General features: G+C 35.1%; 2 protein-coding genes across 2 annotated transcripts; one reads left to right on the top strand and one right to left on the bottom strand.

Annotated features, from left to right (window-relative positions):
• The first annotated feature begins 6 nt into the window (after positions 1 to 6).
• LOC114543883 lies at positions 7 to 4177 on the top strand. Its single transcript, XM_028562697.1, has 8 exons — positions 7 to 33; positions 170 to 212; positions 569 to 637; positions 883 to 1003; positions 1552 to 1619; positions 1808 to 1954; positions 2173 to 2233; positions 3097 to 4177. Exons 5-8 carry the CDS (start codon positions 1579 to 1581, stop codon positions 3505 to 3507), a joined length of 660 nt encoding a protein of 219 aa, XP_028418498.1. The 5' UTR covers positions 7 to 33; positions 170 to 212; positions 569 to 637; positions 883 to 1003; positions 1552 to 1578; the 3' UTR covers positions 3508 to 4177.
• Positions 4178 to 11389: 7212 nt separating this feature from the next.
• LOC114543882 (codanin-1-like) lies at positions 11390 to 19532 on the bottom strand. Its single transcript, XM_028562696.1, has 26 exons — positions 19327 to 19532; positions 18109 to 18557; positions 17411 to 17895; positions 17072 to 17155; positions 16922 to 17000; positions 16765 to 16819; positions 16612 to 16680; positions 16418 to 16530; positions 16248 to 16337; positions 15948 to 16121; positions 15765 to 15875; positions 15599 to 15650; positions 15280 to 15498; positions 15031 to 15197; positions 14626 to 14707; positions 14407 to 14493; positions 14286 to 14340; positions 14119 to 14169; positions 13922 to 13995; positions 13737 to 13810; positions 13526 to 13627; positions 13192 to 13225; positions 12990 to 13072; positions 12855 to 12918; positions 12398 to 12476; positions 11390 to 12251 (listed from the first exon to the last, which is right to left on the bottom strand). Exons 1-26 carry the CDS (start codon positions 19408 to 19410, stop codon positions 12097 to 12099), a joined length of 3171 nt encoding a protein of 1056 aa, XP_028418497.1. The 5' UTR covers positions 19411 to 19532; the 3' UTR covers positions 11390 to 12096.
• Between the last annotated feature and the right edge of the window lie 803 nt (positions 19533 to 20335).

Below are 20335 nucleotides of genomic sequence, written 5' to 3'. Positions count from 1 at the left end.
AATGCCAGAAGTGTAACCAGTGGTTCCATGAAGGTATCATAAACACTAACATGAATATCAGTTACCTAATATTGCTGCAGATAAAGGCTCTCCATATATATTCCTTGAGTGTGGCTCACTTTTTTTTTTTTGTTTTGTGTTTTGACATATGGTCACTCTTTTATTTTAGCATGCCTACAGTGCCTGGACTTTCCTCTTTTATTGGGTGATAGGTACAGTCATTACACAAATCTTCTCCCTCTTTTTTAGATATTTAATCAATAAAGAATTTTATTTTATGTCTATAATATTGTCAATAGACAAATAGATGGAAATTACTCAAACAGAAATTTATATACAAATTTAAAGCTTACTAGATGAAGCTCCAGCTTATTTGATCTGAACCTGCAAAATTTGTTAAAACATTGTCTTTGCAATTACCACAAACTGAAATAAACTGGCTAGTTAATAAATGGAACCTCGTTGACACACCCTGTAGTGATTAGGTCTTATCCGCATATCCTCGTGTCTGTAAAGGCAGTTACTTGCTGTAGTACGATTTTTGTTCTTATTTACTTTTTTTATTTAGGTTTTATTATTTTTTGTGTGCTGTATGTAATAATGGTGAAGAATATCTTAAACGTATTCAACTAAAATGGTAAGAATACTGTAAATCCTGATTTGAGAGCTTTGCATCAACGTTTCTTGGTTGAGTGGGAACCCTGATATCAGTGCAGTTTCACTGATACAAGATGAATCTATATGTTAGCAATTTAGTATGATTGTGTACTTGTCAACCAAAATAAAATCCTCTTTCCCTTCCTGAGGCAAAACGCAAGTGACTATATGAAATGGTCGCTTCCTAGAAAGCAATAGTTATTCATAGTATGTTTCTTTTTCCAGGACTGATATTGCTGCATTGGTATTATATAATCTTTCCTTGAAGTACCACAAAAGAGGCTTCAAAAACAACGACGTTGAATGCTTTTTACGTGACAACTGGGATGCATTGCAATGTGGCAATGTAAGTATAAATACTTTATTAGCCTTTATGAAAGATTTATATCTATGTTCCTCCCTAGCAGTGCCGTCGCTAGAAGCTAGATCTGGGGTATGTACATATTCATATATTCGTCTTATGTCCGACGACTCCGACTGATTTCTTTCCATGGCTATTGTTTTCACCCTTATTTGAACATTAATATGAATATGCAAACCCCCCCCCAAATGAAGCTTCCAATGACGGTCCTGCTTCCCAGGGTCGTTCGATCATATATGGTAAGCGATGCAGAGAGATATGTTATTTTTTCCATCAAGAAATGAAGAAAGTATAAAACGTCTACTCGATATTTCTTTACAATTAATCTTCATTTTAACTTAATCATTATCCTCCTAAGTGCCTGAAATTTCATCGCTCTTGAGGCGTAGCTAAACTATTTTTCACGATCTGATCTGTACTAACTATTAGAAAGGTCTGCATCAGTTATCCACTTTCTCAGGTTCATACCAATCTTATTATAACCAGATCATAACCATAAAATCGGCATAATTTTGGAAATTATTTCAATCTAGTTGTATTACACCCCAGAAAGAGAACGAATGGAAAAACTCGTTGAAGTTATGAAAAAACAGAAACGCAAGTGAGACATTGTGGATTTCTTATTTGGTAGAGAAAGTTTGCTGCAGTCTATTGCTATGCAATTGCAATTAATTACCTCTGATATTTTCAGCATAAAAATTCCATTGTTTTATCGTGCGTTTGTGGCGATCTATTGTGTTGGTCCATACAGGGTTATGTGATGTTTCTCATGCAATATGTGTTGTGTAGATTTCGTTGTCAAAGCGGTGGCAGTGGTATTGTGACTTGGTCATTATTTATTCGTTGTGCTCCCTTCCCAACGAAAGCGAGTTTACTTCATGAAGCAAAGTTGAGGGAGGACGAGAGTGGTGGAACGACTTCGGAGGTCCCTGATTGGTACGTGTTAAAAAAACATTGCTACATTTTTGCACCTATAACGCCTAACGTGACTCGTTTTTCTCCCAGATTTTTCCAATGCATGTGCTTTTATAATATTTCTAAACTAACTTTCCAGGCGAAAGCCCCTGGGTTAAGACGTTATAACGTTTTGCATATTTTTTAAGCGGGTGATGAACCAATTCATTCACGTCATTCGCCATTTTTGTTATTTCTAGTAACGGAAATTATTTACAAGACGACGACGATATTGAAGACAATTCATCAACGTCGAATGAGGTACTTTATCATTTGATAATATTTTCTAAAGCATTATTTTTCGTAAAAAAACAACTGCCATCGATCGTAGCTTCGTGATCGTGTCTACCCGCACAGAAAAAAGTTCATGCAGTTACAACAGGCGAATATATCGATCATTTTTAACTACTCCATGTGTTTTTAAATTTCCACAACCAACGCAGCAAAGCATTTCTTCGATTTATCGCTATTTTTCGATATGATTGTAGATGTTGACTGTTGTTTGTGGTGTTTACTGACGTTTCAACATGGCACACATACTAGCACAGTGTACTAAAGCTATGTCAGCAGGGCTCAAAATAACGAAATGTCACTCGTGCTAAATGGCGATTTTTGCCATTCGTGCCACATACGGAAAATACCTGTTTGATAATTCTCGCCAGCCAAAATCTTGCCATGTGCGAACACCGAAAGCTACATCTGCTGTTGCATTTGCCTGTGCACTGTGACTGAGGACAATCCACTAAGCAGATCGTCAGCTTTCATTCGCCGCACAAAGATTTTTGGCACGCGAGACTGTTATTGATCAATTACTGATCAAACATGTTTAATATTTACTTTACGAGGCACGAATGACTAAAGCTTCTATAAAGGTACCTGCACACGAGAGTTATCTCCTGACGCCATTGGGTACGCTAGGCCTAGGGGATCGAAACACAAAAACACCAGTTATGTTAACACCACTATCACTAACAGTCCTCAGGACTGCACTAACAAGGACAATCCGCCTCTTTGGGCATATAACTGTACTTCCGTCAAAACATTCACTTTAAAATTTGCGAGATTTAGCGACCTAATTCACGAACAGTTCGGTTTCAAAATTTTCATTTCTAAACCATTTAAAGATGAATCATGGAAGTGAGATTGGCACATCAGAGTCCTCGACTAGTGAACAAGTTCCTCTCTTTCCATCTCTCTCCATGTTTAAATACTTAATGCCGGAGTGCAGTTCTCGGGCGAGCGAAAGCCCGGATGCCTTATCGGTCTGTGAGCGTTACTCCGACCTTTGTCAAATGCCTGGTGATAAACGGCCGCGATCACGTGACTCAGCGGATTCATCATCTCTGAATGAACCAATAGAAAAACGTTTTGTAAATTACGTTGAGCGTCTATCCAATGGTGTAACGTCGTACGCGGGAACCAATGGTCGGCTGGCTTGTGGCGAGAATTGTAAGCTACTTGGTCGAAGATTTGCAAGAAACGGCCGGATCGAATATCTAGTTCAATGGAGTGGTGTTACACCTGACAGTTTTTGACAAATTGTGGTTAAATTTTCAGGCGAAATTGGAACTGTCTTGGAATTAAATTTACGGTTGTAAAACGGCATACAATGAAATTTGAGTTAAAGCGAGATAAATTTTAATCGACTTTTGTTTACAGGCTAAAACATGTTTCTGCTATGGTGATAATAGTATATATTGCATGTATGTTGAAGTTGGAACATAAACTACTAATTGTTAATTAGAAAAGGTTTTATTTTGTCGTGAACGGTGAACTGGCATATTTTATCAAATGTCCGCAATTATAAATATTAAGATTAAATATTAAGATTATTTAAGTTTATTTCAGAAAGATAACTGCTAAAAATATCTGCAAACATAATTTGTACCCTGATTGTTTTGTTATTATTACTGTATTAGTACAATTCTTAGGGACTACAGAGTCTGTTTAAAAGTGGTGGACCAAGAAAAATTTATTTAATGATTTTTTGTATGAGAAAAAGGGGGACGTTCACCTTCGATCCCCCTGCAATTAAAATTGTAGTTTAATTATTTTCAAAATTTCAAAAAAATCGGTAACGCGGGACCAAAGGAAAAATTGTGATTTTCGTCAATTTTTTGAAATTTAAAAATTCGGTTCCAAATGCCTCGAAATGGTTGAAAACTAAGCAGAATTGCGTTCTTTGATGAAAACAGTACATTTGAACACATAAATACATACTTTGATGAATTTCAAAATTTCAGATAAATCAGTAACGGGGGACCAAAGGAAAAATTATGATTTTCATCAATTTTTTGAAATTTAAAAATCGGTTCCAAATGCCTCGAAAAGGTTGAAAACTAAGTCGAATTACATTCTTTGATAAAAACAGTACATTTGAACACATAAATACATACTTTGATGATTTTCAAAATTTCAAAAAAATCGGTAACGCGGGACCAAAGGAAAAATTGTGATTTTCGTCAATTTTTTGAAATTTAAAAATTCGGTTCCAAATGCCTCGAAATGGTTGAAAACTAAGCAGAATTGCGTTCTTTGATGAAAACAGTACATTTGAACACATAAATACATACTTTGATGAATTTCAAAACTTTCAGAAAAATCGTAACGGGGGGACCAAGGGAAAAATCGTGATTTTTGTCAATTTTTTGAAATTTAAAAATTCGGTTCTAAATGCCTCGAAATGGTTGAAAACTAAGTAGAATTACATTCTTCGATGAAAACAATACATTTGAACACATAAATACATACTTTGAAGAATTTCAAAATTTCAGAAATATCGGTAACGGGGGACGAAAGGAAAAATTGTGATTTATTGCTTCCCTTCATTAGCTTCATATCTAAAAGATACCTTGTCATGACGAGCTCTGTGTTCTGTATTTTTGACATATATTAAATGTTTAAAATTTGGGAAAATTTTGACAAATACCAAAGTAATTTTAAAACTTTGGGATTTTTGACAATATGTACTAGTGTTTTCTAACAATTTTGACAGATCCCAAGGTGTTTTAAATTTTTAATACTTTTAATTTTTTTTAAATTTTTGACATGTATATTATTTTTGACGTGTATACTATTTTTATTTGCCGCGACACAGTAGACCAAAACAAATAGATTCCATTTGTCAACGCCAAAAAAATTTAAGAGAATTTCAAAAAATTTACAACTCTTTCAGTTTCGAGAAAATCAACCTGTTTAAAATTTTAAAGATTCTGACACAATTTCTACATACAAACCAGTGTTTCTACAATTTCTACATATATACCAGTGTTTTGTTATTCCAAAATTTTTGACGATTTTGACACATACCTAGCTATGTTCAAAATATTTGACATATAGCTGTATTGGTGCTTTTTAGAATTTTTAAAATTTTCAAAATTCTTAAAATGTTTGAAAGATTTTGACATCTATATTGGTGATTTTTTAAATATACTTTTTTTTTTAAAGTTTGATAAAATTAAAATTTTGACATAAACACTAGTTTAAGATGTTTAATGCATTCATTAATTAAATCATAAAGGAAGTTAATGTTAGGGGTCTTCGTATTGTAGAGTCTCGGAACCGTTAGGATGATCCTGGCTTCAAATATTTCCACAAAAGTTCTGCGAAATGGCTACAAATTTCTTTCGTTTTTGAGCATATTTTGATATTTGGTTGGTTTTTGGAAAATTGAAAAATTCGTTCATTTTGGCCAAAATGGTAAGGGTATCTTTTACCATAAGTTAACCCTATTTGTATCGGGGTTTTTTGATGTTGATATGGCACACCCCTCAGAAATTCTGTCGATTACCTGAAATTATCCTTTTAGTTATATTTTTAGGAAGTTTTATCTCTCTTTAACCTAAAAATAACAAAAAAAGTTGAATTCACATCCAAAATGCTGCGTTTTGGCCCCATTCGATACGACCACCTATCGAAAAATGGCAAAAATCCCTAAATATTCTATGATTTTGGTTCTTTTCTATGAAGACACAAAAACATTTTGGATGTGTTATTTTTTGTTTTTTAGATTCAAACGACATAGTTTAATGTTATGGCATACCTCTGATGTCCATAAATACTACTATATTTCTTTTTCATAAATCATCAACCCCCATTTTCCCCATTTCGGTTCGACACCTTGTTTGACAAATGTCGTCAAACGCCTGGATAACTTTGAACTTTCACAGTTGTGATGGTAGAGGAAAAATATTAAAAAGTCATAAAAGGGCAAGCGAATGGAATAATTTGTTTAGGAATGACGAACAAATATTTATAGGGTGCGCACATGTGCGTATAAATAGGGTTAAGGTTAGATAAGGTAATGTAAGGGTACCTTTTACCATTTTAGCCGAAATTGCCGAAAACTTTCACAAAAATGTCTTAATATGCTAAAAATGGCTTCAAGACTGACCTCTTTGGTTTTTGAGCATATATGCATGGGTTGCTTTTTGGAACAAGCGTAGGTTCGAATTTAAAAAACTCATGTTTACTTTTACAATTAAATTTTTAAAATTAAATTTTTCAATCTCGAGAAAATCACCCTGTCAAATTTTCGTGAAAAAAAAATTAAGGTAAGTAAACATGAGCCTTAACCACTCGGCCACCGGAATAATATATATATTGTAAGGTTGGTAACAACATACGATCCGGTGGCCGAGTGGTTAAGGCTACGGCCTACCAGGTTGTAAGCGTAGGTCGAGTCTTGCAAGGGAAAAGTGCGATTTTTCCAGCCGATATTACCACTTAATTAAAAATTTGTCGAAAAGGATTTAGTCAAATAAAGAAAAATAACTTTCGACAAATGATGTGGTGGTCTAGTGGTTAAGTCGTTCGTCTCTCAATCCGAGGCCGACGTTTCAACTCCTGGCAATGCAAAAAATTTAGCCTGAAAAATTTCGGTGTGATTTGGAAACCTTAAAGCAGTTAAAAGACTGTAAATTGAAAAAAGTTTGAAAAAAAAAACTGAAAAAAAATTCTCGGGTTCAAAAGTACTTGAAAATTGAAAAAAAAGCGCAAGTCAATACATTTTTAAAAACATGTGTCTTCTAAAGAGACTGAAAACTAAAAGTCGGAAAAATTTTAAAAATTTTCCGCTTTTAAAAAACTCATGTTTACTTACCTTAATTTTTTTCACGAAAATTTGACAGGGTGCTTTTCTCGAGAGTGAAAAAAATTAATGAAATTCTCTCTGTTTTTTTTGACGCGGAAGTATTTTGTCTTGGGCTACTGTGTCTGGGTTGACGCACTAGCCCAAGACAAAATACCTCCGAAAAAAATCAGAGAGAATTTCAAAAAAGTGAAAAAAATTATTTTTTAATTTTTTTCACTCTCGATAAAATCACCTTATCAAATTTTCGTGAGAAAAATTAAGGTAAGTAAACATGAGTTTTTTAAGACGAGAAATTTTAAGAAATTTTTTTTCCCACTTTTAGTTTTCAGTCTTTTTAGAAGACACATGTTTTTAAAATTTATTGACTTCCGCTTTTTTTCAATTTTCAAGTACTTTTGAACGCAAGAATTTTTTTTCAGTTTTTTTATTTCAAGCCAGGACACAGTCACCCAAGACAGACACAGTGGCCCAAGACAAAATATTTCCGCTTCAAAAATAAAAATCAGAGAGAATTTCAAAAAAGTGAAAAAAATTAATTATGTATGTCTTGGGCTACTGTGTATGTCTTGGGCTACTGTGTCTGGCTTGACGCAGTTGCCCGAGACACAATACTTCCGCGTCAAAAAAAAAATCAGAGAATTTCAAAAAAATGAAAAAATAATTAATTTCTTTAATAAACAGTCTTTCCGAAAGTCCGAGGAGTCTTTTAACTGCTTTTAAGTTTCCAAATCACACCGAAATTCTTCAGGCTAATTTTTTTGCATTGCCAGGAGTTGAAACGTCGGCCTCGGATTGAGAGACGAACGCCTTAACCACTAGACCACCACATCATTGGTCGAAAGCTGTTATCTTTATTTGACTAAATCCTTTTCGACGAATTTTAAATTAAGTAGCAATTTCAGGTAGAAAAATTGAACCTATCCCATGCAGGATTCGAACCTACGCTTACAACCTGGTAGGCCGTAGCCTTAACCACTCGGCCACCAGATCGTACGTTTTTACCAACCTAACAATATATATATTATTCCCTAATCCGAGTGGTTAGGCTCATGTTTACTTACCCTAAATTTTTTTTTCACGGGGTGATTTTCTCGAGAGTGAAAAAATTTTTTTGATTTTTTTTTGACGCGAAAGTATTTTGTCTTGGGCTACTGTGTCTGGCTAGACGTTGGTCTCTCAATCCGAGGAGGAACTATTAAAAACACGTGTCTTCTCAAAAGAAATTTAATAAAAGTTGGCATCAACAGATTTTCAGAAAATTTTTAAAAGTCGTCAATTTTGGTCAAAATTATAAATTAACTTTACCATTTTGGCCGAAATTGACGATTTTTTCAATGTTCCAAAAACATACCAAATATGCTGAAAAAGCGAAGTGAGCAAAGAGATTAGTCTTGATAAATATTTGAAGCTATTTTAAGCAATGTTAATACATTTTTCAGAAAATGTTCAAAAGTTATCAATTTTGGCCACAATTGTAAGGTGTGCCCTTTACCGTTTTTGTCAAAATTGACGATTTTTTCAATTTTCCAAAAGCATACCAAATATGCTAAAAGAGCAAAGAGATTAGTCCTAGTAAATATTTGAAGCTATTTTAAGCATGTTAACACATTTTTAAAAAATTTTCAGAAGTCGTCAATTTTGGCCAAAATGGTAAGGTTAATTTACAATTTTGACCAAAATTGACGATTTTTTCAATGTTCCAAAAACATACCAAATATGCTGAAAAAGCGAAGTGAGCAAAGAGATTAGTCTTGGTAAATATTTGAAGCTATTTTAAGCAATGTTAACACATTTTCAGAAAATTTTTAAAAGTCGTCAATTTTGGCCACAATTATAAGGCGTACCTTTACCATTTTGGCCAAAATTGACGATTTTTTCAAAGTTCCAAAAACATACTAAATATGCTAAAAAAGCAAAGAGATTAGTTATAGTAAATATTTGAATCGGTTGTTGCCATTACCACCCATCCACAACAAAAGAGAAACGAGATCAACAAATCCTAACAACTAAACTTCTCATTTAGAACAACACGATGCAAAACCACCACATTCCAGAAGTCTTACTTAAATAGATCAACTCGTTTATGGAATGTCCTACCAAGCGATTTAACAGGCAATGAAATCAGCCTAAGTCGATTCAAAAGTGGACTTTTCCAATATTATGAAGTAGCTGTGGCAACTGTATATGACGTTGAAGACCCAAGAACATGGAAATCTATATATATGTTTGTGCTGTAATAAGTGTCGTAAACTGTCATGTGAATTATCGTGTTGTTATTAAGGCCTGTTTAAGCGGGTGCCATTCTGTAACAACGCTCAAAAAAGGAATTTATCTCAACTTTTGTTAACTAGATTGAGTAAACATCATGTAATGAACTGGTCAAAAGTAGTAGTATTTATGTCATCATTTTGTTTGATGTATTGCATCCGTTTAATTTGGTTTTTAGTTTGTGTGTTTATCATTATACATAGGGCCGCTGTAATTGGCTAAAGCTGTAGCGTGCACCTAGCCAATTCTGTTTAGATGTATGCGTGTGTTTCCATAACTATATCTAGTATATGTATTTATGTACATGTCAGTATATTCATTAATTGGCGAAGATGAATAAATATTTGAAGGCATTTTCAGCGTATTAAGTATAAATACAGGACATCTAGTGGTGATGTTAATACATCTAGATTTCCACGAATATTCTTACAAATTCTGGATAATCTTTCTCAAACCAATCAGGAACCGTAATAGAAAGAAAAGGTAGGCGTTCCTCCATTTTCCCAATAACAGTTGTTCGTACTGAACCAAAGCGAATACCATGATCCCCAAAGGTCACCAAGATTGTGTTATCAAGGTAATGTCGTTCTTTCATCAATTTAAAAAACCCGAGTAAGTCCATTCTCCATTAAAGACAAGTCATTCAGCCGACTATGACAAATATCGGAAAAGAATGTCATCTCATTTGGGTGTTTTGGGATAAGCTTGAAACATACTTCGTACCATTTCTAGACTAGCATTGTGAATAGCTGGTATATCAATATGGCAAGAGATAATGATCAATTGGTGGATCACAAAACCCCATAAGACGATAAATAAATGCACCGAGGTCAACCTCGTCTTCATTGAACATTGTAGCGTAACCATAGTTCCGAAAATCTTTGAAAATCCATGGCCAGTTATCAAGACATTTCGCACCTTTCATCCTAAAAATGTAATGCCCTAAGTGTGCTCAATAAAATATAACTTGCACAGAAGATTTGAAACTTGCACACGGTAAAAACTGATGAATTTTAAAATTTCAGAAAAATCGGTAACGTGCGACCAAGGGAAAAATCATGATTTTTGTCAATTTTTTGAACTTTCGAAATTTAGTCCCAAATACCTTCAAAAGGTTCAAAAGTAAGTAGAATTACATCTTTTAGTCCGAATCATATCTTTGAACACGTAAAATCATACTTTAATGAATTTCAAGATTTCAGAAAAATCGGTTTTCGTCACTTTTTGAACTTTCGAAAATTAGTTCCAAATACCTCGAAATGGTACAAAACTAAGTAGAATTACATTCTTTGATGAAAACAATCCAGCTGATCTGGGTATAAAAATCAATCAATCAGAAGCCAGATCTTCGACAAAACTAAATTATCATTTCCTTCATTGCATATGACTTCGACACTCGAAAATATCAAGTAATTTTATTATATTTATGTGAAAACACGTTTATTTTTTCCCAACTGCATATTAGAATTTAAATTTTTCACCCTTTATACTATTAGTTGGAAGAATAAAGAGAAATAACACCAGGCACATGATAATTTAGTTTTGTCGAGACGCTTTATGACGTCATGATCTCGGATAAGCTGGATACATTTGAATACATGAAATCATACAATTTTTTGAGCTTTCGAAAATTAGTTCCAAATACCTCGAAATGGTTCGAAACTAAGTAGAATTACATTCTTCGATGAATTCTTCGATTCAGGCTATCGAATCGATTTTATCAACCTTAATGTTATATCTCTATTTCTAGGCTTTTACATGGTGTGAAACTTATTTCATTCTGGCAAATGCACGTCTACGGTGGTGGTTATAAGCTGAAAATATTTTTAAGGTGGTTTAATATAACACTGTGATATAACATATATAGGCAGTCACAGTGGACAGCCCCGGTCAATGCGGTTACGTCACACATAAGATAGTATAACCATTGACCGGGCTGTCTGTGGTTATTAGCCGAACATTTTTTCTCAAAAAATAAGTCGGTTTTGATACATGTTTAATAACAGTGTTTTTTTTTTGAAAAAGAAGATAGAGAAAAAAATAAAAAAGAACATCGAACTAATAAACAAGACCCTCGAATAACCGAAGAAACTAACCTGAAGGTGTTGTCAGTAGTTCTGTTTCGGAGTTTGCAAAAAAGAAAAAATTCAGAAAACAAAATAGCACCAGCTCGTATTGGAAGCGGGACAACACGCACGAGCGACTTGACCACTCGGCTACATGTTTCACCACTGGAAAATCCACTAATTTAACGTTATATATAGTGGTCATTTATAAAAAATGTATTGAAATTTTTAAATATATAGGTTATCGGGCATGTTGTAAAATACGGACTAGACTGGATTTGTAAATCACGGACTTGTAAACCACGGAACCACGGAACCACGGAGTTCGTGATATAAAACGCGGACTTGTAAATTTTGGGAATTTTCCTTCGAAAGGGAAAATTAGTGGAGAGATCTGAGGAAAATATTATTATTAGTCCGTTATTTACAAGTCCGCACTTTACAAGTCCGCGTTTTATATAACGGACTGAGTCCGTCATTTAAAAGTCCGTGATTTACAAGTTCGCGCTTTTCCGGTCCAGTCCAGTATAGTCCGCATTTTAAAACATGCCAGGTTATCGCGGGCGCAACCTCCTTCTCCACGTGGAAAAATAAATAACTAAAAAGTTGGTAATAAATTATAATAATTAAGAATTAGTGACGTCATACTTCACGCACCGCCTGCATTGCTGGTCTCACGCAGAAGCCGCTTCCTTATACTACACTTCACATTCCTTGTCAAGCAGTTGTTGATAAAACCAGTTAAAAGGATGATCACAATCTTGTGCGTGTGCCCTGTAAATATTTTCAGGGATACTTTGCTTTCTTGTTATCGTTTTATCCATATCTCGGCGAACAAGTTTTTCGATAATTGCTAAAAATGGAAGAAAAATATGAATAACGTATGCATGCATGCATAACAAGATGTCGAGGACAAATCGACCGCAAGTTTTTTGCCCTCTTTTTTTAACTCCTGAAACCAGACATGTACTACAAATTTTTTTTAATGTTTCAACTTACATGAGATATTTTGATGTGACCATTCCTTCAGTTTGTTCATGGTCGATTGATGAACGATTCCTGATGTGGTCTTTATAACCTTTGATGAATAAAAAATACATATAGTTAACGCATGCGCCCAACCACTAAAAAATATTGTAAGTAGAGTTAGTAGACAAAAATCAGGGGCCGGTTGTATCAAGCCCGTTTAGCTTAAACGGTGTATAAGTCAAAATTAAATAACACTCTTACGTCTCTCTTGAATAAGTCAACTTGAATAAGGCAACTTGAATATTATGCACTGAATATGTAGCTGTAAACAGTATCGTTGTATTAAGGTTAAAAACATTTAGTTTGCTTGCTGAGTAAAAAGATAGACTTGCTTTCTATTTTGAGCTTATCCATGCACCGTTTAAGCTAAACGGGCTTGATACAACCGGCCCCAGGCCTCTACAATACGATATTATTAATAACTTACTATTTCATTCATATTGTGGGGGCTTAGGCTTTGAACAGCAACAAAACATCGCGATTTACACTCCCTAAGACCATCAAGAGAAATTTGTTAAATTGAAATGATTAAACTACTGACTGTGAGACTATGAGAGCATACTCGTTCACTTCAGATGATATTTTCTCCAAAACTCCATCAGCTGTTTTGTTGCATAATTTCATCACCAATATTTTCTGTTTTTCCTTAGGTTAATAGTAAGAAGAGTAATATGAGACACACTGACACATCTTCCGGGAATGCCGTTTCTCCCTCTAGTTTATATTCATATAGTCAATTGTATGAGGATGATACCCAGATATACCTTAAATTCGTCCTTATTCACCTCCTGCCAATTACTATAGAAATGAAAAAATTTACATGGTTTAAGCATGGACTATATAGACAAGATTATATTCTTGAAGTTTGGCACTGGGGCAACGTCAATACAAATATTTGTTTCTTGATACAAGAAATGTCTTTCTGTCTGTACCCTACAGGCTTAAGCGCGATCAACGAGGGTATTTTTCATGTTAATTGCACTTCAGAGGGGTCTGTGTTTCAGACTGGACGATTTGAAACGATAAAGTTACGTTTGGTATTCTCAATTAAGATAAAGTGGACAAATGAAATTAAAAACATATAAACAAAGAGCTTACTTCACATTAAATGTTGTCTCAGTAACTAACTTTTGTTTTGCCCGTTCGATTTCAGAAGGGATTACATCGTTCTTGATTATATTCACTATATTTTGATACAGTCTGCATGTGAAAGCATAGAAAAATAGATTCAGTGGTCACTATGATTTGGAAAGGAGACTTGTGGTACAGCATGAAGAGTCTTACATAGTATGTATAGTTTCATAATTACCTTTTTGCAACGAAGTCAGCATCTTTTCTCAGAAATTCAGGTTGATTTCGAAAGAAGTTATCTTCAAGTTTTGTCTACGCGAATTATAAAAGACGCGTTTTAAAATGTTTCTTCACCTCTTTGAAAAAGTTACGCCCTTTTACAGAAGAAAGCATGCAGGAAAAACTCCTGAAACGCGAGAGTACCTGTAACACGGGACGTGACGATGGCAAAGCTTCCACATCATCGGCGCAAACTGGTTTGATCTTCTTCATATAGCCTAAGAAAATATTCGTCCATTATTACTCAACAGTCAAATGAAAAGTTTCTCGGATCAATGAATTGCCCGAAAGCATTTATATTTTGTATTTAACGAACGTGCGTGCGTTTCGAAAACATGTACCTCGTTTTGCCTTTCCGACGACTGCTTGAGCCAGAATTGAACGAAGTTCACCTGTCAAATAAATTAATATATTAAACAATTCCATAATATAACATACTGCAGGCCGATACGAGAAAGACATATTTTGTACGAAAAAAGCAGGCTTAGATTGATAGTTCACAACATACCAAGGTAGGGACAGCATGTATATAAAAGATGTTGGTCAACCAAGTTCATCTTATCCTAGATGGAAATTATGATAGATTTTAGTTCTATAATGAGAAGAAGTTTTTATAGATCAGAATTTACCAATGCCGAGGTCGAATTTCTCAATTCAGAATCACAGGACATCCTCTCGGAAAAATTCGTGAACATCGTTTCTGGAATAACAGGAATCTAAAAATCATAATATTCTGGCTGAAATCATTATGTCCATGGGGAATTAGTAAAACAAATTACGTGAACTGTTAATGAGGATGAAAATAATAAATTTAGGAAATTAAATATACGCAGTACAGCTGTAGCTACCTCAAACAACCAACCTAAAGCCACGCTCAACATTAAGCTATTGCGATTCATATTGGGAGAGGAATTTTGAGACAACATATTTCTGTAAAGAAAATTACGGTATGGTATGAGCTCGGGGAATAAACGGTGGTGGACATTGCAGTGTCTAAGCAAGAGAGAGAAATAGCTGAAATTATATCGACACGTAAAGGGAAGAGACGAAACAGAGCTGGTCAGAGATATCATGAAATGGAAAGATCTAAAGAAGATGTGAGGTGGTGGATAGTGCAGAGAAGACGAGGGAAGAAGGTTGAGATGATATACACTAGGTGCCAAAAATATGAGTAAAAATTGCATCTTCGCAAATTTTGCATGAATGGTAGAACTGTATCCTAAGATAGGGCTTAGAAAGTAGCGGCAAAATACCTGTAAATATGATGTAGGAAATCAAAAACTTTGCTGTAGTAATCCAGAAACGGAGAAACACTATCCATCATACTCAGATATTCAATCACCCAGGGTAATGTCATCACCAGTCTCTGTTCATCACGCGCTTTTTTCAAGTAACACATTAGGTCTATCTGCTGTGAAATCTGGTTTTTACAAACGATAAGTTAACAGGTTAACAGTTAACATCAGTTCACATGAAATATTTCATATAACACAGACCCTAACCTGATTTCTGGCTTTTATTACCGTTTCCATCACCGCTGTTGGTAAACCTGAACTGTTGTGATAAGGAGAAAACACGAGAAAACCCAGAAATTTTCCCAGAGTTCTTAGCGTGATCAAACATGATGCGAACTTCACTTGAAGTTTGCAGCTTTCGTCATCTTTTACCATATCATCTTCAATTGAATCCTCAAGTTCTTCATCTAACCCCACGTTGTTTAACTAAATTGAATCGAATTTTACTAAGACGAGGGATAGGGGCAACGGTACACCATGATTCTGGTACGGTAGTACCAACATTTAGCCAGTAAATAGAACCAACCTCGTTAATCTTGACGATAAGACTGTCGATTAAATATCTGTTGAACGAAGGGCTATATGGAAAAATATATAGGATGTGGACATAACAACAATAGCCAATGCATGAGATAATCTCATACACGACATAATGGCGTGATCTACAGATTAGAAGCATGCAGCCAAAGTACCTCATCGCAGCAACAATGAATTCACGAAAAAATTCTTCAGTTTCCGTAAAACCAGGAGAAGGGCATGGCCCCGCTGTTGTTGACTGGGGAGCAACTAGTCGTTGCTGAAGTCTGAAAGGCAAAAAAGGTTTAAGATGCATTCTTGAAGGTCCATGGATGGCTATATCTGCTCTTTGTGTTCACCTGAAAAATTTCTCCGGATTTGATTTGAAAAGATTTCCAACGAATTCTGGCGATGCTCCCTCGCTAAAGTTCGGCAGAGTGTTCTCGTAGCAACACATCTGTATTAACTGTGTTTGGAATAGTCTTGCAAAATGAACATAGTTTGATGATCCAGGCTTCTGATTAACAACATAGCTACAGTATAAATGAAATAAAATAGCAAGACACACTAATTTCGATGTTTCTCAAGCAAAGGATTTGGTAAAGAAATTACCAACGTAAGCTGATTGTGAACTTTATTCTATTTAAACAGAATTTTACCGTATTTTATCTCCTAATTTTTCTTCCAAAGACCAGCCTGGTTTACCACAATGCTCTTCCCATTCCCGGACTATTTCATAAAACGTGTCCCTGTTGTTGTTGGAGAAAAAACATGATCATAAAGGCATCTAAACTGTTACAACCAATCAAATCTCGTTTGAATCTGTTACCTTTGTCTTTTGAAACAGTGGAAGGCTAAATCCGACGAGAAATTGTTACGATTGTCGATGCTTGCTTGAAATGGAACGCTGTTCAACGGTGATTTCAACAATGAATAAGGTACCTGGGGAAACATACACAGAGTCAATTGAAATATATGAATTTCGGATTCCTTTCACATAAAATCGGTTAATGGTTTTATTACATTACTCATCAATACTGTTGGATAGAGTATCTTTAACTCTTCGTTAAAATTTCTTGAAAATTCCGTAATCTAAAAACAAGAACATAAAAATATCATTCGTTGATTGAGAGAATCTTCTTGATCTAGGAATGAAATTTCCGAGGTCTTTCATACCCTCGTGTTGTCCAAGAGCAATCGTAAAGTTCCTTTGTCGAGAAGTTTGATAATTCTAAAATGAAAATAAAGAATAATTTGAAAGAATATATTCACTATAAATTTATATTCGCTATAACTATAAAGAACTCCTAGTAGAATTTATAATTTTGTGTACCCTAGCAAGTTTTCAAGCACACGAACGGCGTAAAAAACACAGTTATGGACGCTCTTAAGATACCCCGACGTAACGTGGTCTGTAAAGATTTAAGAAAGAAGATTTTGAATGATAAAATGGCAGAAAGTAATTCTCAAAACAGTGGAATACCATTTTCTTGAACATTTTCTCCTTTCACTGTTAAAAGTTGAAGTATGAAACACATCTCAACTACAATGTTTGGCACCAGATTCTCTAGAAAACACAAATATTACATTGTAAACTTGTGCTGCAAAGGACACTTAGATCTAGGAGACACAAGTTAGTTTAGTTTCATGTGTTTTAACCATTTTTAAGTTGAACAGAGAGCCAGGCTTTACAACTACCTGCATGCTATTAGATTATGAGGTTATTAGGTTTTGGGTCTAAAAACTGGAATATTTTGTCTTAGAATGAGGCCAAATACAGCAAAGCGCTGGCAACAAAAAATTACAAACATTGTGTTCTGACCTAGAATACAAAATGAATGAACATCAGCTAAACGTTCAAGAACATCGTATCCTGTAACAAATTCTCTTTTTGCCAATACAGAATCTGTACTTGAATTTAAATCTATTGAGGTGTCAGTATAGCTTGAATTTCTCTCCATATCTTGAGAATCACCCCATTCATCTTTACTGTTGTATTGAGAACAGGAAAGATTATGATTGATTTCATCATTTTGGCAAGCTGATGTTCTATTTCCGCATCCTTGCTGCATGAAGTCTTCTAGCTTTAACTTCACCTTGGTTTTGCGGGTATTTTTAGGACTAGCTGAACCACTATTATGTTTATATCCATGTTTGAATTTCTCTGTAGAAGATGAGTGCTCGGATCCAAAGGAAGTTTCAAATGTGAAACTGTTGGTAAGATTTGATGAATCTCTTCTGGCATTAGCTGGTGTTGGTGTAATACGCCGAGTTGGTGTGATCCGTTGGGATGGTGTTGAACTTTTCCTAGAAAATAGAGAAGTTCTTATGTGAATGCAGTCAAGACTCCTTCATGTTTATTTAAAACTAAAAAAAGTTGTTATAAGTGTGGTACCACCAAACTTACGCCAGTCAGATGTGTGTCAAGTTGCATCAAGTTGAACTTTATCAAATGCAAATTTTGCAGTAAAAGTTTGGATATATAACATAGACTAAGCTCAGCAAAGAATATTTTCTTACCTTCCAGATAAATTCTGTGAGTTGATGGATGGGAAATCTTCATCCAAATTAAATTTCACTGGTGTTGATGTCACATGTAATACTTTACTTTTTTCATTCCCACTTGAGTTCCAATTGGTTAAAGGAGATGACTTTTTTGGTGTTCCCTTAATGCACTTTGTCTGCCTTCCTTCAACTGGACTTAGTGTAATATTGTTCACTTTTCCTGATGGAGGAGTAGAGAATAAACTCCCCCTTGCACTGCTTTTTGTTGAGTTATTACTGTTGACAGATGGTGGAGAATGATATTTGGGTGGCCTGAATTTCTTCTTCTTTATTTTCTTGGGCGATATGACAGGAAGGTCACATGTGAAGTGGCATGAAGATTCTTCACGAATATAGTTCAAAAAATATGCAACAAACTCAGACATTTTTAAATTCACTTGCCCAGGACCTCCATTGTTATCATTCTAAAAAAAAGTTATCAATTTGTTATTTAGCTAATATTACATGTAGCTGGTAATGCACCAAGATGTCTGCACATTGAAACAATTTTACTTTTAGTTGGCCTAATCTTGGGTTTTTGACAGCTGATAAGGTGAAAGAAGTCACCTAATATTAGCAAATTAATGTCAGGATTGGTATTAGTATTAGAAAATAGCTATTGGGATCATCTGAACAACCCTATAACTGCTGGAATCTTGATGTTACCGACCCATCTGTTTTGAAAAGTTTTACCTGTCATACAACAATATGTTTGACTGGGATCACTACACAGCAAAAAACACTCAAGTTGTTCCCAGTTGATGAGAACAGGCCTCAACAATGTTGTTCTGCACCTCATGAACAATATTGTCAACAATGTTGTTCCACTTTGTTACGCTTAACAATATTGCAACATGTTGTTGACAACATTGTTCATGGGGTGCGGCACAACATTGTTGAGGCCTGTTCTCATCAACCGGGAACAACTTGAGCGTGTAGCCAGCAGATAATTGTGTCAGTCATATTGCTGCCACTGGTTTATAAATTTGCTGTTGATCAGGTTACCGGTGTAAACCATGGATTGAGTCATACTGGAATGGGATCAAGATGAGATTATGAGAGGCATGAGATGCCACCATGTTACCCTAGGTTGTTGACGAGTTGTGACGAAAATGAGCAACGATTATTACATGTTTGCTGGCTTAGAATATACATAAATAGGACGATATAAAAGCATATGCATATCACACTCACCAGCAATTGTTCACCATTCAAATGCTTTCGAAAGACGTCGACATCTAAAGCTCCAGCTACAAGCTGCTTCAAAGTATTGGCCATTTTTTTATCAATATTTACCGATACTGAAGGATCTTAAAAATGTTAAAATCAATAAAATATTATTCTATACTTATTATACTTCTATTATTAGTAGTCCATGTTTAATAGTCCATGTTGATAAAATGGGCTATCGAAGTCTAATTTAATCGTGCACCCCCCCCCAGTTGACTCTGAGATGAGCACCTTGGTTCTCGACCCCCTAAAGACGCTAATGCATGCCTCCACAGTGCCTTCCCCTGAAGAATACTATTCCAGAGTAGAATTAGGCAATTAGCTGTACATCTTTCGCGAACTTTCCGGACATTGCGCTTGGGCCTCTGCGCTTGGGCCAAATTACTCCAAAGCACATTTTTTCGAATGTGTGACGTACGTACGTCGATTGATCCAGGTTGTTGTCATAACGAGGATTGCAGATATGTCTAACGAAAAACGTTTGAGTACAAAGCTATTTAGCGACTTATAACAGTTTGTCATCCAGTCCAGACCACAGACACCCTTTTTAGGCCAAAGAAAAATCGCGGAGGGAAAAACCACGAAGAGCCAGGGAGTCTTCAAAAAGTGAAAAACTTTCAAAGTCTGAAAGATTTGTGTTCTCGAATGCATCCTTGGAAACAGGCAAATGTAACTAATTCCGAAAACAATATCTGTGAAGTCAAGATTACAAGATATGAGATATATTGTCGTATCTCATATCTTATACACGATATGGTTTTTCCGTGCACGTTTTTTCCTAAGGACCTGAAGAAGCTGTTTGCATTGAGGTATTAAAATAAGTCTTCATGAATCACTATAAGTCATGACCATTGCTATTGCCAAGTTATGTTTTATTATATCCTCATTTCAATACCTCAAAAGTCATCTGATGCTTCGTTGAATGTCGGCTGAGCAGGATCATGTAAACAGCCCCTGATTTGGGATTGAAGAT

This window comes from Dendronephthya gigantea, unplaced genomic scaffold (genome assembly GCF_004324835.1).
Source record: "Dendronephthya gigantea isolate DGI-Jeju-01 unplaced genomic scaffold, DenGig_1.0 000577F, whole genome shotgun sequence".
In the NCBI taxonomy this organism is placed as follows: Eukaryota; Metazoa; Cnidaria; class Anthozoa; order Malacalcyonacea; family Nephtheidae; genus Dendronephthya; species Dendronephthya gigantea.
The sequence above is the reverse complement of the archived record's forward strand: the minus strand, read 5'-3'. Positions and strand labels throughout refer to the sequence as shown.

Bases quoted from the DNA above. Each gene is read 5' to 3' on its own strand.
- LOC114543883 (XM_028562697.1), top strand. From the start codon at position 1,579: ATGGAAAAACTCGTTGAAGTTATGAAAAAACAGAAACGCAA. The intron at 1,620-1,807 runs GTGAGACATTGT...TGTGTTGTGTAG, and splicing joins ATGAAAAAACAGAAACGCAA to ATTTCGTTGTCAAAGCGGTG. The intron at 1,955-2,172 runs GTACGTGTTAAA...TGTTATTTCTAG, and splicing joins ACTTCGGAGGTCCCTGATTG to TAACGGAAATTATTTACAAG.
- LOC114543882 (XM_028562696.1), bottom strand. From the start codon at position 19,410: ATGGCCAATACTTTGAAGCAGCTTGTAGCTGGAGCTTTAGATGTCGAC. The intron at 18,558-19,326 runs GTGAGTGTGATA...ACTTTTTTTTAG, and splicing joins TGAATGGTGAACAATTGCTG to AATGATAACAATGGAGGTCC. The intron at 15,651-15,764 runs GTACTTTGGCTG...TTTTCCATATAG, and splicing joins TTCATTGTTGCTGCGATGAG to CCCTTCGTTCAACAGATATT.